General features: G+C 36.7%; 1 protein-coding gene across 8 annotated transcripts in view; it reads left to right on the top strand.

The window, feature by feature from the left end:
- The window catches only part of DGKB (diacylglycerol kinase beta), a 382,874-nt gene that overhangs the window by 71,313 nt on the left and 294,550 nt on the right, over positions 1–17,011 (top strand). For all 8 annotated transcript variants that reach the window (XM_048304406.1, XM_048304384.1, XM_048304373.1 and 5 more), the window contains exon 2: positions 7,239–7,499. In XM_048304406.1, the coding sequence (XP_048160363.1) occupies positions 7,430–7,499 (70 nt within the window). In that variant the 5' untranslated portion in view covers positions 7,239–7,429. The remainder of the gene's footprint in view (positions 1–7,238; positions 7,500–17,011) is intronic.

Consider the following 17,011-nt stretch of genomic DNA (forward strand, 5'->3'; position numbering starts at 1 on the left):
ATCACCCCTAGAGCACCTAAATATGGAGAGATTAATTAAATCCAACAATTAAACACAAAAAATCCCTGTAATTTATTGCCAACAAAAGTTAATTGTTAGGCAGAATTTAGAGGTTGCCCCATGTGAGGGAAAGGAAAGGAAAGAGGAAGAACACATGGCAGGTAATAGTCAAAGAGCTTAACCTCTGTTGATATGGGTGGAGATACTTGTGGTGCTGGTTGTGGGGAGGTCTATGTGGAGCTCATATTGAGTGATGCACTTCTGGAGCTGGCTTTCTTGGGGAAGATGGCAGATGCATGCTTTGGAAGACAGAGATTGTCCCCAGAATGTTTAATCTATGATGCTCCAGATTTTGAAGGAGTTTCAGTGGATATGTAGAAATAATGGTGAGCGATATGGAAAGAATTGTTTGAGTGATCGATTAATCCTTCCATCAGAGTGATTTATCTAGTGGACAGCCTAATGTGCTTTGTTACAGAGAACTTACCATAGATTACACAGATATACCTATAAAAGCCAGTGCTTTCTGTCCCAGATTGCTTTTCTCCATTTATTAAAGACTATCAGTCATCAGCTTTGGTGATTCAGCCTTCTTTTAATGCTTTTAATATTCAAATAGCACATATTTTTAAAATTCACCAATTTCAAAATACTACCCACTGTCTAGAAATCTTTTTATCTGAACAGTTTATCTTCTACTTTTTGTTGGGGTCAATTTTTTTTCTCTCTTTTTTTTTTACGCCTCCTAGTTTCAATATGTTTATAATTAGTCACTTATACAATCAAAATATTATTCAATGTGATCATTTAGTCATTAAAAAAATGGTTTTAAATTTTAGTGGCCCTGTGGAAAAATTTGCTTGTTTAGTCATTGATGTAAAATAGTAGGAAGGATGAGTAACTCCTCAACTTTTCTCTTCCAATTTTCACTTTTTAAATCCTAAAATTTTTTTCCTAAAATTGTTACCGAGATGTTATAAACATTGGGAACAGTTCCATGACTCTCACTTGGAGGAGATTTTTGAATTATGTACTACTTGTCTCGTAAGCATAAATTAAATTCCAGTGGTGTTTTTTTGATTTTTAGTTTGTTCAGCTGCATTATTTAAAGAAAGAAAAAAGCCTTTATAGACTTCTGATGAATCAGCAAAAATATGTTGTGGTATTTCCTTGTACCAGAGTCTCCTCAGGTTTCATTTATTTCAATATTTCTTTTAGTGAAGAAAACACTGAGAAATTTGAATGTAGTTCTTCTGACTTGGTAGGTAATTAATGTAACAACCTGGAAATAGCAAACCTAGGAGTTTTAAAATTTAAGGTCAGTCAGAAGTTGCTTTTAAAGAATTCATATGATGAAGTTAAGGTACATGAAGGGTGTCCTGGTTTTGGCTAGGATAGGGTTAGTTTTAAACTTAGCAGCTGGTACAGAGCTGTGTTTTGGGTTTAGTATGAAAATTATGCTGATAACACAGTGTTTAGTTGTTGCTAAGTAGTGCTTACCCTAAGTCAAGGACTTTTCAGTTTCCCATGCTCTGCCAGTGAGGAGCTGCACAAGGAGCAGGGAGGGAGCATAGCCAGGGCAGCTGGCCAGAGGGATATTCCATATCATGGACTGTCATGCTCAGGGTATAAACTGGGAGGAATTGGCTGATCGCTGCTCAGGAGAGGCTGATTGGTTCTCAGGTGAGCAACTGTATTGTGCATCATTTGTTTCCCTTGGGTTTTATTTCACTCTCTCCTTTTGGTATCTCTCTTTTCATTAACATTATTCTTAACAAATTTGCTTCAGTTATTAAACTGCTCTTAAATCAATCCTAACTATACTCAGTGATGTTGCTGTCTTGCATTCTGATCAGTTTTTATCAGTGCTTGGTTTTTGTTGCTAATATTTTTCCCTGTCACAAACTGTAGTATTGGTGAAATATTTTCACAAACATTCAAGTATTCTGCTTACCATGCCACAATAGGGTTTGTGTTGCATGTCTTCTTAGTGTTTACTGATATATTCCATATAAATAATTCAAGAAAGTGAATTTGAATGATTGCTTCTCTGAGGAATACAGTCCATATCTTTGTATTAAAATTTAAATGGATGTTTTTACATGTCCCAGACTAGTACACCTGGGAATAAAGTAGTCAATAAAACAAGTGGGCTTTTGAGTTGTGCTGGTCACTTCTTTAAAGGGGAGAGATTTTCAGCTTGATAAGGAAACTGTCAGTGATTTCAGTGTGTCAATGTTTATAGTTTATATTTCAGAATTGTTTTAATTTACATCAGTAAACATCCTTTACTAAATTGAAAAAAAAAAAGTGTACTACCGAAAAGACTTTATACTAAATACAGTGCAAAACCAAGGGATGTTGTTATGTAAAATATGCAACTTAAATTACATTACTTCTTTATTTGAAAGTAAAGAAACCAGAATGGTGGTGATTAGCAGATATTTTGGTTGGATTTCTTGCCCATCAAACTCTTCATACTAAGCTTTCAACAATGCAAATTTGGGGTATTTCTGACATCAGAGACATTGTTCTCTACAAAGTGTAAAATCCATTGCAGGAACACCTACACATGTCTTGTATATCTGTACATAATGCCTGCATTTCCAGGCAAGAAATTAATGATTGTTAGCATGGGTTTTTTTTTGGAGAACAGAGAAAAGTTTCAGGCATGCATGTAAGCATTTGTTATCTGATATGTAAAAATTCTCCTTTGGAAAATCCATGATGTCACCCACACTGAAAATCACAGGATCTAGCTAACCATGGCGAAAGTGTAGGGCCCTGCTGAAGGAAATACCAAGTACATTCTGTACAGAAAAGCTCCTGAAAGGCATAATTGCTGCAGCCTCCATAGCAATTAAGGTATAAAATATTCTGTGTTATTTATTCCTATTGTTCAGGCAAAAATCATTAATCAGTCCTGTTGTGGAAAACTGTAGTTTCTGTGGAAGGAAACTTGCTATAGCTCTACCCGGTGCCTTCTTTATGGAGTAACTGTGAATTGAGGAAATTGCATGTGAGATGTACTTTGGGGAAGGGCTGGTAGAAAGCAAACGATGGCTGAGCAAATCCAAAAGCCAGTTTCTGGGCTGTTCTAAGCTTCCCTGTTATGCTAATTAGAAATAAGTCCCTTAAGGCATGCATTAAGATGAATGTCATGCTTTCGGATGCAGCAGTGAGGTTGGACCTCAAAAGAAACTCCCGTCTTTCAGGGAGTTGTGTTGGGTTGGTTGAGAAACTGGACATGTCTCCATGGGCCGAAGTTCAAAGCTGAAACTGGTGTTGTTGATCAGTTTTGTAGGACTGATGTAATTTTTTTTTCTCCAAATACTCTCCAAAAACTCCTCTTTCCTTGCAAGGAGGACTGTATAACGTAAATGAGATGGAGTCGTGAGGTTGGTATCTAGGGAATTTGCCTTTATGTTTGGGTTTTTTTCCTCCATTGAATATTCCTTTTTCTTTTCTCAGCCTGGCTTCTGTAGAGCAGCTGAGGATTTCGGTGGCATGGGGAATTCCTGGAAATCTAAGTTTGTTAGCAATGTTGGCTGAATGCTAAATAATTTGATTTGTATAGTTTTTAACAAAGCTTTGCTTCCTAGTTTGGGTATGTGGCCTCGTAGGAATCCTGACAGAACACTTAATAAACTTTCAAATTCAGAAAGGAAAACATGTTATGAGAAGGAGACTGGAATTCTAAGACTCATTATAGTCAATGGCTAGAGGAGGAAGATTTTTTTACAATTCTTTTTGTGATTAAATGAATGGTTTATTAATGTAGTGTTTCTAGTTTCTCTTATTTGTTAGGCCTGCTTTGTGTCTGGTTGAGAGGGCAGTGAAGCTTGCCTAAGTGTATGTTAACAAAATGCACACACAGATCTAAGTTACCCAGAATTTTTTTCAATCTCTTAGAGGATTGCTGGAAAGTTCCCTACCTGACCTTGTATGTATTTTAACTGTATGCTGTGTTGTGTTCTTCTAAGTAATTTATCTCTGCATGAACAGGTCAAATCACTCAGTGTGATCTGTTTAGAGCTGCTGATCTTTATTTTGCTTCACAGCAAGCACATTTGATTAATGTTGTAGTTCAAGATTCTTTTTTTCCTATGTGGCAGTATTATTGCTGTTACTACTTTCCTCTTCATATACTTATGTATAGGTTTCTTAATGCATGGCCTTCCTGGAGTACTTAAAGAGCACTACTTAAGTATAAAGAAGTGAATTTATATTAAACACTTCTGAAAAAGATGATATAAATGACCTAATATTTTCTTCTACAGAAATTAGGATATTTGCATAGTGTATATAGTTGATCTTCCAATGTATACCTTAACAAATAACACAACACATAACACAAATATGCATTGATGACTTTTGTCTTCAGCATCTGTATACTGTGCTTGCTTTCTTATAACCACAATACTATCTACCTAAAATGGGAAAATATCACTGTAAAAGGTTTAAGTGTGAAAAACTAAGTAATGCAGGGATCTTTCCTTATTTAGGACTCTGCCGCAGCAGAACCTAACAGGAAACTGAAAAAAGGAAATACTTATAAGGTTCCTTTTGGTGATATCTTCCGCATTGTGTGTCTGTGTATTTCTGCATCACATATACTGAGGTGGTCGGGACCTGGCTGCAGTCCAGAGACCGATGACCCACCCTCAGAGGACTGCATACCTCCCCTTTCCTGTTCCCAGATTACACTTGGCAAATTAGATCCTCTGTGTCGGCCATAAGCTTCCCTTTCAAAGGACGGAACTTGCATTTGAGAGTTTTCCAGAATAAAAATGGAATTCTGTTGTATGTTCCATGATAGCTGCTGTTCTTACACACAAACTCCATCTTCTTTCCTGTGAGCTGCCATGCCCATACTACATTTTTTCCATTGCTGTAATCTCATTCGGGACATGTATATTTTGCTGCAACGCTGGGTCTAGGCTGCAGAGCCTGGGTGTCTGGTAAAGGGGAAAGGATATCAGAGTTGGTAATTTAGATCTGTTTTCCCTGCTGATGTTCTGTGTATACAACAAACTTTGTAGACAGTGGTCAACTAAAGGTATTGCATATGAATAGGTTGATCAGACTAGAGAGCACAGCATCATTACTTTGCTAGCTGTAGTAATTCTAATGGTAAGCTGTTTATCACAAATATTCATATTAAATAATCAAGATAATCTCTAACTGTACAGTATTCAGCAATGTTAGCTTTTGTAGGTAATGAAGCTAATGTAGTTAAGGATGATGCAAATAGTAAAACTGGATGAAATCGTGATAGAAAATTTTGGTTATGTTAAATCAATTATGCAAATACAATTTAAAAAAATCAGTAAAATCTAATCAGTTGCCAAGATTATAAGAAATATGTACCTACTTGAAGATATAAAACTGTCTTCAATACAGTCTAATCCACTGCCAGAAATGAAACATCTCTAATTTGATTTAAATGGCCCAGTTGACCATAGTTATTTTTTTTAGCCATGGATAAAAGGATTGAAGTTCACAAAACAGAATGATAGCTTTTTTTACTAAATAGCGCTTTTAGCTTTTGTAGTTGCTGACCTTTTTCAGGCACTGATCTTGATTCACAGAGGTTTGAGGGCTGATGTGCCTTGTACTTGGCCAGTATCATTCACATTAATGTTACATTTTTCTTTCCAATCTCCATGTTCCTGTTTAGTATTCATTATTTTTTCAATTATATTATACAATTATATATTCAATCAGTGTTTCTAGATCTTCCAACTCATCATTGTTTTTTTCTAACTTGTGGAGATGAAGAGCATAGGAATCTCTTCTGGTACAAATTTTTAAAAGGCAAGGCAGCTGTTTATGTACTTAGACAGCCTTACTTGCTCGCAGTATAGTCCCTGCATTCAAATGGTTCACCAGGAAGGGTCTGAGAGCAATGAAAGCATGCTCTGGGACTAAGGTGTCTTCCTTAGTGTCTGCATCAATTTCTTTGTACAGTAATGATACTCGTGTATGTAAGACAGGCAGGAAAAAAAAAAAAAAGAAGAAAAGGTGTTGTCTGATTGGGTTAATGTGGTTTTTTTTTAATATGCTTCTGTTCCTAGTAATTTTTTTGTTTTTCCTTTCTTTCCCCTCATGAATCCTTTTCTATTCCTTCTTAGCTACCAACGTCTTCCTCCTTAGCACTCATACCATTACTGTGTTACTCTCTTCTGGTCTGAATTTTTTGTTTTCTCTTTTTGTAATTTAACCCTTATAAATGATATATTGCTAGACATATGAAGAGATTCCACTTACTTTCTATAATTAGCTTACTAGTCTAAACTGGTCTTCTAGGCAACCTCTGTAATCAATAAAAGATAAATACCACAGGAGGCAATTAATCACATTTTAAGATTATGTTGTAACTGGAAGGATTAATTGCTGCCTGGGCCACCTGTCTCTTTGTGATGATTAAAGGGAGTGCCTGAGATGACAATCTCAGATGAGGTACCTGGCTCCCACATGGCTAAAATTAGAGGAAAAGTAGCATACCTGTTGTTCCAGGAATGGTGTTGGTAATGCATTGCTTTCAGAGGGTCTGTCCTACAGAGGTAGAAACTGCATAAAATTGGGATGAGAAGGCACCCACAGTTTGATTCCCCCCCCTCCCCCCCGAACTGACTTGTGATGATACTAACAGTTATATTTGATTTTCACTAGTGACCAGCAATGTTGTGATGTCCTAGAAATCAACCCCTTACTATTTTGTTAGAATAGTTAATTCTTGCATAACTCTTATGTGAACTTCTCAGCAAACTGCAGAATCAATTTGATTTTTGGCATGAGGAGTTAGAAGCTTCAGAGCATTTCTGACAAGGCTACACAGTGCTGTATAACAACATAATTGGGTACAAATCCAGTTACAGCAATTTGCTTTTAAAATCATAAGGAACTAACTTTACTGATAAGATATGATCTACTATTTCAGTGGGTGTTACTAAAACAGGAACATCTCCATACAGTGTGTCCAGATACATTTGGTCATAAACAGCTGATAATTTTTTGGTGAATGCTGCACATAAGCATTTGGAATTAAAGGAAAAATAATTTGGACATACATATAAAACTGTTTATAGACAAATACTGAATGGAACTGTATATGAGAAAATATTTATTAGTTACAAGTATTCCCATAGGAAAACTGGTATTTATTCTGGTATTTAATATTTTGTATTTTATTCTGGTATATTTGGTATTTATTCTGGTATTTGATCTTTTAACAGTGCTGTAACTTGCCACTGAACCAACACATTTGGAACAGTTCATAGCATCAAAAACTTCATCCACATAGACTGATGCCATCTTGGCACTCTCCAGACACTGTGAACTGAAGTTAAAAACCTTTATGGAGTTTATAACACTGGGGTCAAAAGGAATATTCTTCTGATATACAAGGAGGACCCTTACTGCCAGTATGACGAGCCAGGAGAAGTGGGTTAACCTCAGCCCTGGAGAGTTCTCTCAGCTTCAGAAATATGCAGAATGTAAGTAATATTTAATATATTTCATTTTATGGCTAAATAAAGAGTATTTTGAATGCAGAATATAAAATTGTTGTATTATTGATACTATTCACTGTCAGGTAAGAGGTTCAATTATAATTTATGTTTATTTTTTTAATCCAAAATATATGTTCTTTGGAGGGAAAGAACAAAATCAGTTGGGGTCTGTAGCACTTTTTCTGAACAATTTTTTTGCGGTATGATACCACGTAGACTGACTGTGGGTTGGTTAGGTAACTGAGTATTTGGAGAACAAATTTTTAAGGCTTTGCCTTAATTTATCTTAATTTGCCTCAATTTGCCATAGCAATTTGTAGGCCACTACACTGGCACTTGTAGATAAAAAGAAGATTTGCCTCAGTCATGGAGTAAGCATGGAGATTCCTGAAGAAACACATCTAGGTGTCCAATATTGAAAAGTTTCTAATACTTCAATCAATGTGAAGGAAAAGCTGTCCTGTGAAAGACCAAGAAACAAAATTTCTCTAAGCTGAAGTTCTTTAGTTACTGCTTAGGGAAAATTCCTTTCAGTTGCTTGAGACACTTAAATGGCTCAGAATTATGTACTTAAAGGGCAGATACTGAACACAGATTTTGGAGACAGTTCGTGAAGCCTGATAAGAACTGAACTGAAAAAGCTCAGTAACATTTAGGAAGTTCTCCTGTGTGATAAGTAATCTAAATTTCAGTTTCTAAAAATGGAGAAAAACTCATATGATTTATGAATGTTATTGATTTATTACAAGAGGAAACATTTGGTTATGAAGTAAAATGAAGACTGGTGATTGCTTTGGGTCTTTTTGTGCCTATGGCATCACAGTATATAGTTAATTGTATTTTGGTGTAGTCATGTAACAGAGCAATCATAAGATGATTATTAGAATGATTAATGTAATTATTATGGAATAGTACTTTCCACTGGAATGTGATTTAGATTCTTAATATTTTCTTGGTTACCAAGTTAAGCCATGAATTGTAATCTATATAGCGCAATGTTAATGAACAACAACAACAAAAAAATCGGGTAGAATTATTTAAATTGTGCTTTCTGGAACAAGTATATCTGAGTCTCACAGTTCTCTGCAGAAATTGCTGTACAGTTTAAAGTATTCTATTCCTTAAAGTGTTTCCTCCCCATGTCACCGTCTCATCTGAAAGGATAAGCTGTAGAGTTGAAGGAAATTTGCTTCATATAGTGCTTTACATCCTTAGTGATGTCACTGAGCAAAGAGCTATTTTTTTTTTCTCATTTCATAGAGAAATACAATGTTTTATATTGTTCAGTATTTAATGAGTTAGGACTTCTGATGTTAAAGAAGGCCTTAAAAATCTGCTACAAGTATGGGAAAAGAAAGTATCTATGCTTTTTAGTAGTTCTTTTTTTTTGTATGTGATACAGAGAAACATTAAATGAAGGGCAACAAGGTGCAATTATACGGAGCTTAAAACATCCAGGTTTTATATTGATAATTCATTGCTTTCAGAGACCATTGTGAAGAAAACTTTGTATTTCACATGTTTTAATATGAATAATCTTGTTTGTTTTAAATTACATCCCCAAATAAATAGTAAACATAATATAGCAGTTTAAAAAAAAAAAAATCACTTTTGAAATGATTTAACACTTCCTGGGAAGATATTTTCAAATTATTTTTCTTTTTTTTTTTTTCAATACCAGAATCTGAAGATGTCTAACAGAGATAGAAAGTTAGGTGTATTTTTTTTCACATGCATTCTTACAATTTAAGCCTCAGTGCAGCATTTGCCAAAATATTTGCCTTCCTTGTGGGGAAAAAAGGCACTTAAGATACTCTTTTAATTTTGGCTTCCCTTTGCTCCTCCAGCATTTCCTGCACACACAATAGGTCAGAGCCATTGTTTCAGTAGAACTGTTGATGTCAGGGAAATTGTTCAAATATGTTTGTGTTCAGGTTTGAGTGTGTACATTAAAGAAAGATATGTTGTCTTTCAAGCTTCCTCTGCTCCTCTGTAATGAAAGCTTTTTGGAAATGTGAAATGTGGCACATTTTTGTATAAATAGCTCAATTTCTGAGGCAATTAGAAAAAAAAATTGTTAATAGTATTTAAATTTTCATGTATAATGCCAAGGGAATAAACCCCAGGCATGGACCTTGAATTTCTGGGCTGTCAAATTTAATTTGATTAAATGACTGAATAACAGTATCTTTAGTGAGTGATCTAAGACTTTAAATGCAATTTTAAAAAAAAAATGGAATCAATATATTTGAATTGGATGTATTTTTTATGTAACATGGCAAGATACAAAAGGTTGTGGTAGTAGATATCTTTACTCATTACTAAATAATAATTAGGTTGTATGGAATTTTGTGAAGCTTCGATATATAATTGCTTTGCTATTTGTTGAACTTGGAAAGACAATGAACTGAAAAGCCCCAAATTTCATTTTGTGACTTTGTAGAGTTTGATTCACTTAAAAAAATAAAAATAATAATGATAATAAAAAAACCCCAAACAAACAAAAAAACAACCCTAAACAACAAAAGTTCTCAAACAATTAAAAAAAAAATGCACTGCTCATTTTTCTCCAGCATGGAACTTCAAGTACCAGGGTTCTCCTGCAGGATGGATGGCTGATCCGGGTGTCAGAAGGTGACACTGTGGGGAAGTTTGACTTTTTGGCAGTTGTCTGCTAACAAGTGGTGGTGATGAGCGCCCAGCTGTGCCTCATGCTAAGGAGTGGGTTTCACTGGAGCTCTTTGGAATAAGTAGGGAGTTCATACAGAGGTGATTTGTTTTGCATTCACCTTCTGATATGCAGGCTTGTCATTTGCTTTGTCTTTCAGTTTGGTGTAGAGATTTTACTTCATCTTACCTAAATAGCAACATTATTTTGACTGTATTTATAAATCCTATTTTAGTTCGCATCAACCTGTAGTACTAGAGTACTAGAATAAAGGGTATAATCTACCAAAAACTTACCTGCCTTGGATCATACTCTTAGTGGCTGATAGTCACTTCTGCCTAATGAGATCACTGGAAATCAAAATTACTTTTATACAGCTGTGATGGGTTGATTTTGGCAGGATGCCAGTTGCTCACCAAACAGTTTTATTACTCCTGACTCTCTTCCCATGTTCTGGGGTGGGGTACATTCCATGGGAGACAGTCCTTCATAAACTTCTCCAGTGTGGGCCTTTACCCTGGGCTGCAGTTCTTCAGGGATACAAAACTGGTGCATGGGAAGAGGGGGTGTGCTGAGCTGCCTTGTGCTATAACCAGTAGGAAGTTCTTAAGTACAGGGTGGATTTCGATTTCTGCTTTTCTTTGGAGCCTAAGTAAATTCGGTTAAGAAAGTTTGCTCTTCCATTTTAGGCACTTCATGTGTCTATTCATGCAGAACATATTCTCTTTAAAATGCATTTGCTGGTGTTTTGCATATTGACTTTGTGATAAGAAAAAACTCCTTGCACAGTTCCCTGCTGACACTGAATCTCCTCAGCCTAACCTGGCCACAGAGTGAGGTAGTGTTTTACTTACGTGACAGCCTCTGCTCTGGGCACGAGCACACACCACTGCCCAAGGCTGAAAGCCTTAGTTGAGATCCAGCATAGGAAGGGGTGCTAACCCAGACTATTCTGCTGCATAGCAGACAGGGCACAGAGTGAGGGATTTGGGTTTGAGCCTTTTGAGGTTGAAGCTCAGTTTGAAACCATATCCTTGATCTTTCCCCTATCTGGAAAGCAGTACTATCTCACCTCTACCTGTTTTATGAAGATTCGCTGCCGGACTTTGCTGAAATCAGTCACACCTGCAAGTGTTACAGTTTCCAAGAGGAACAGAGGAATGGGTCCACACAGCTTCAAAGAGACAAATTCAGTGCCTCTTATCTTTACACTGAAATAGAACTCAGGTGGCACCTAGATGAGCTGCTTCTCTTGGCATCAATTGACTTCAGTCATGCAAAGAAAATCTCAAACCAAATTGAGATACAGACTGCACAGATAATAAGTACTTCCAGAGTTGAGTTGATGCCTTGAGATGCCACCTAAAAACAGAGACTAGAAAAGAATAAGGGAATAAAGGTAGGTATTTATTTGAAAGGCCTTCAAAGGTACACCCTGGGGAGCCAGAGGCTACTCTCAAAATGGACCCCAAGATGGACGACAGGTCACGAGTTCTTCACACTTTCATAGGTTTGGTTCATTTGCATATCAGGGTTAATTCTCCAATTAAAGCTTCACTTAATGATGTAATTTCCCCTCAGCTTGCCCCCCTTTAGAGGCTTTTGGTTTATACCTTTTGGGCCTAGGACAGCCTGAGTGTCCTTGGAGAGCAGGCCTGGAGAGGCTTTGTTATCTCTACCTAGCATGAGAGCGCAGAAGTTAACAGGCTACAAGAAACTTCAGAGTTACACACTAGGCAGTACAGGATTTGAAAAATATGAAAGTTAAAACCTAAGGCATCAGAGTCATATGTGCATATATAGCTCATATAAGAGTGGACATTATAGATTCAACTGTCTTGGACTTACTGGTCTGAATTCAGCATAAATTCCCTTTTTAGTCACTGAAGTAGGTGTGTGGATCTTTCACTGTATAAACCCCTTTAAACCACTCATGTGGATTCTAGTACTCTGAGAAGGACGTGCATGTGCTTTTCCCTTTCTGACTGAAAGACACTTTGCTCTAGTTCAGTGTAGTTTTTCTTTTTATTAATCTTCTGTGACCTTGATGATAGCCTGTCTACTCTGGCACGTATTGTTAAACAAGGTCTGCTCCTAGCTCTGTGTGCAGGTAGTGTCCTTGTAATCACTTTGAAAAATTCCTACCATCTCTTGTCTGCCTGTTTTCTTCTTCACATAGTTATAGTATGAATCAGTGCTTTATCCAGCTGTACTGTTTGGTGAACCCAAACCCTGAATGTAAAATTTCTTTCTTGAATATATAATAGCTTTTCTCAATTTCCATAAGTATAACTGAATAGCAAAGGAGAATGAGTTCTCCACCATTTGTTCCTAATCACAAAATATTTCCATCTAAGCAGCACTCAGAACTTCTTAGTAAGTGAATATCGTCCTGTAAATTAATCCAAGGAACATCTGTAATTTTGTTTTAGTGAATTATTTTTGAGCTCAAGTCAAGGCAATTTTATGCTGTCAACTTAGGACCCTTCTTTGCCTGCCTGCCATATTAAGTAATTTGGGGCTTCAATGAATTTTTTGGAACAGTTTAAATATTACTTAGAAAATTTCTTGAGTCCAAAGAGTGTATTGCCTAATACTTGGCACTTTGCAGTTGATATGCATATGTGTGGTTTTGGAAGTATAATTATTTCCAAAGGCAGTTCCTCTATGTCCTTCTTCCCAGTTAGATTAAAAATCTCCTCTCTCCTCTTGCTCTGAAGATAGAACAGTAGAACATATTTTGCATTAGATCTTTGCCTGGTTTTAAATTGCCTCAGAAGAACAGGTGAAAAGAAAAAACCTGGGATAACTGGTGTGATTATTATATAATAGTGATAATAATGACAACAACAGTAATGTAGCCCACATCAAATCCTGAAGATTATAGGGAAATAAATGCACTTGAGAGAATTTTTTTTTCTCTAGATTTCGTGATCAATGCTGGCTGTGGGAAAGAAGAGTGAAAAGATGTAGGGATTTATCTGTAGAAAAGTGTCATTGCATAGGGTAAGGTACATACAGGATGTTTCAGGCAGAAACAGTTTCTTCTAAACGATATGGTACCAGATACGTATTGTAAATTGTATGAGAAGCAGCTGAGGGAGCTGGGGTTGTTTAGCCTGGAGGAAAGGAGGCTCAGGTGTGACCTTATCACTGTCTACAACTGCCGGAAAGGAGGCTGTAGTCAGGTGGGGATTGTCCTTTTATCCTATGCAAGCAGCAACTAGACAAAAGGACACAATCTCAAGTTGCACCAGGGGAGGTTCAGGTTGGACATCAGATTTTCCTCATGGAAAGGGTTGTTAAGCATTGGAACAGACTGCCCAGGGCAGTAGTGGATTCACCACACCTGCAAGTGTTCAAGGAAGGAGTGGTGCCATTGTCTGATTGACAAGGTGATCAGTCAGAGGTGGGACTTGATGATCTTGAGGTCTTTTTCAACCTAAATGATTTTGTGATTCACTGATATGTGTCATTCTGTACTACTCTGAACAGGAGCCTGAATTGCAAGGGCATTAGAGGCAAACAATATAAATAGCTCCATTGTGATTATTATCTGTATGGTAAATTGGATTAGTTTGGACAGGGTTTTTTTTTTAATCCTTTTTATTAAATGAATTTTGTATCTCCTTTTTATTAAATGAAGTTTTATGGCTGTTGTAGTCCAAATTATATGTTAAAAGGAGCTTAGAGGATTCTGCTCCAAAAGCAAGTGGGGAAATATTGAAGGGATTTGAAACAGTTAAAACAGGACTATTTCATGATTCAGCTAAGCATTAAAAAAGAAGGAAAAAAAAAAAAAAAAAGGAAGCTCTTCCCTCAGTAGGGGGAGAAAAGGCCTCTGAGCTCTGGCAGCATGTGCACTCTGGGGAAATAGCTTGGTTTTGTGTTGTCCTTTTGAGTTTGTCAACAAAACGTGCCCTGAGGAAAAAACCTGAAAAAAACTTTTTGCAAAACTTTTGGCAGTGATTTTTTCCCAGGCTGGTGGAGGAAAACTTGGGCAGACTGTCACAGCCTGAAGATAGAAATAGATGCTGGAGTGCTACTGAAATGACTGTGAGAACAGAAACAGCATCAGCAGCTGCAGCATCTTTTGATGTAGCATCAATAGCTACTGCAAGAACTAGACAGTGAAACAATTTTATAGGGGAACAGGAAGGAGGAATTTATGAAAAAGATCACTGAAGAAAAACGGGAAGGTCAGCAAAAGTTTTGGTTCAAAATTAAGTTGGCAGAGATTCTTGAGTGGGTTTGGCTCTGTGGTCCTAACAGAGGGAAATATTATCTTTTACAATGGGTATAAATGATGACCTGGAGTGAATTTCGTAAATGTGGCAGCTGGTCACCAGCAGCTATGGGTCATTACACAATCCCTCAGAGGGTCTCAGACTTCTAATGCCACATGGAATTGTGCTAATTCTAATGAGGGACTGAACCTCATCAAGTACAATTTGACAAAAAAGCTATTTTTGACTGTGTGGAAAATGGAGAGAGAATATCACTGGTGATTACTGAAAATAGTTTTACCCCAAGTATTGGATTTTAGGATTATGGTGTTTCTGCTGCTATTAGTAAAGATGGAGGCAACTAGGTTCCCAAAAAGTTTTGACAGAATCTATTAGACTGGCTGAAAGGTGGAGTCTGCCAGTGCTGCGAGTACAATATTCCATGCACTTGGGAGAACTTCATGGAGAAGGATAATGGGTCTAGTGATAGATCCAGTCTTTAGATGCAAGGCCTGTTGGGGGTAGAGTGGGCAGAAAAAGGGACCAGTTGATAATTTGTAGAGTCTGAATCCTTATCCTAAATCTGTGATTGGAAATTAAAAATCTAAGTAGGAGAAAACGGCGTGGAGAAAACTACTCAATGGTTTGGTGGAACACTTGCTTTAGCTCTCCTGAGAGGCGAACTATGAAATATCCTAATTGATATAACACTGTAATTTTTTTATTCAGATCTGTGAATTTAAATCCTTTGTGCACATTCCTGTGTTGCATCAGTTTAGAGAAAATGGGATAGGAATGTTGCATATTATTTATTTAGGCTTTAGTCAGATTTACTCTTAAAAAGACCCTGAACTCTGTCCAAAGGAACGTTGTTACATCCAGTCTTCACTAATAAGGATTATTAGATCTGACTTTGACTTGTGTTAGACTGAAATCCAAAATAGAAGAGATACAAAGTTGTGAATTTATTTTTCATTTAACCAGTCACAGTTGAGACTTGACCTCTGAAGATCATACCATAGATAAAGTTGTGGGAGATTGAAAGCTGGGCACCAATATAATCCACAGAAATATTAGTGGATTCCTTTCCTTTCTCTAGTGAGGGTTTCTGTGCTAGGTCCTAAAGAGAAGGTAAGATAGGAATGATGAGTTGAGCATTTCTGAAGAAAAAAACCTGATAAACATGCAATAATACAGTATGATCTGGATCTCTGAGGTAGGCTTTCTAATGAGATAAAATGCTTAGTGTTTCTGCCATGATAAATGCCTGCTGGCGTCTAGCAATTGTGTTTTTAACCAAACAGAAGCTGGTCAATTCTCCAGTTAGCCTGTCAATGGTAAGCAGTATCATATTGACTCTGTCCACAGTTGTGAGTAAGGAGGAACCTTTTTATGTCTGTCAGGTGGGATACTCATGTATGCAGAACCTTTTTCCTTCTTCCACACCCGTACTGAAGAAGGGCTTGTTTAAGGTATAAACTGTTTAGGGAAAGGAATGATGTAGAAGAGTTCTGAACTCTTTGCTTTGGTTAAAGGGACTATGAAATTATTCAGGAGTTTCTTTATTTTATGAAAAGACAAATGCACTGAAGTACGTTTTTGTCCCTCTCAGGCTGCTATATGTTCTAATTTGAAGCATTCTTTTAGGAACTATTGGCTTTCATAGAACTTTGTTTGAATTGTACATAGTAATGGCACAAAGTAGTCACATTGAGTGACTTGGAGTATCTTATTACAGTATTATGTTCATGTCTTAGCTAATTACAGGGATCCTCTCCTGTCTTATGACTGCAAGAATCTTCATATGTCAGCAGCAGGGAGACATGTTTTAAGAGCAGAAAATAGTGAATTTATAATTGTTACTATCAGCTGGCAAAATTGGGACAAATCTCCTGTTTATAAATGCCCCAGAATCATAGAATTGTAATGTCTGGAAAAGATCCCCTTCCCCAGCAGAACAGAAGATGCTCTCGGAATATCTGATTTGTTCAAGAATACCGATATAAAGGGATTATAGTCAGCAAAATGCAAAATTACAGTTGCTGCTCTGTGCTGTTGACTGGAGACTGCTAACAAGAGATCATATATCATAACATGAAGAGACTTAGTCAATTTGTAAAACCAGAGAAGGCAGTAGGTTGTTAGAGAAAACCTGTAATTCAAAATTTTTGAAGATGTTGACAAATTGGTCCAGAGTTGGATCAGCTCAATGAAGCACCAGATGTTTTTAGCATCAATTTCTTTTTTAAAGAGCTGCCTCTGCTTCCTGAATTATTGATTGGTAGGGTCAAAATTATTATGCCTCCAAAAATTGTATCTTTCATTTAGGGGTAACGAAAGTATTAGGAAGCAAATGGTCTCAGTTGTGCTAGAGCTAACACACTTTATTTATGCATTTTAGGAAAGCTAGTGGAGGCGTCAAAGTTTTGTACCTATTTAGGTCTTATATGGAAGAAATGTTAAAGGAATTGGAGAAGGAAGAAAATTGATTCAGCCTGCTCGATAGTACCAAGTTGCATTGATCCCAGAATCCAGAGAGAAAATTCTGTTAGAGAAGGCTGTTATTATTACAAACCCATCATTTGCACATAAAGAGGCACTGG

Source organism: Corvus hawaiiensis, chromosome 1 (assembly GCF_020740725.1).
Source record: "Corvus hawaiiensis isolate bCorHaw1 chromosome 1, bCorHaw1.pri.cur, whole genome shotgun sequence".
NCBI classification, from domain to species: Eukaryota; Metazoa; Chordata; class Aves; order Passeriformes; family Corvidae; genus Corvus; species Corvus hawaiiensis.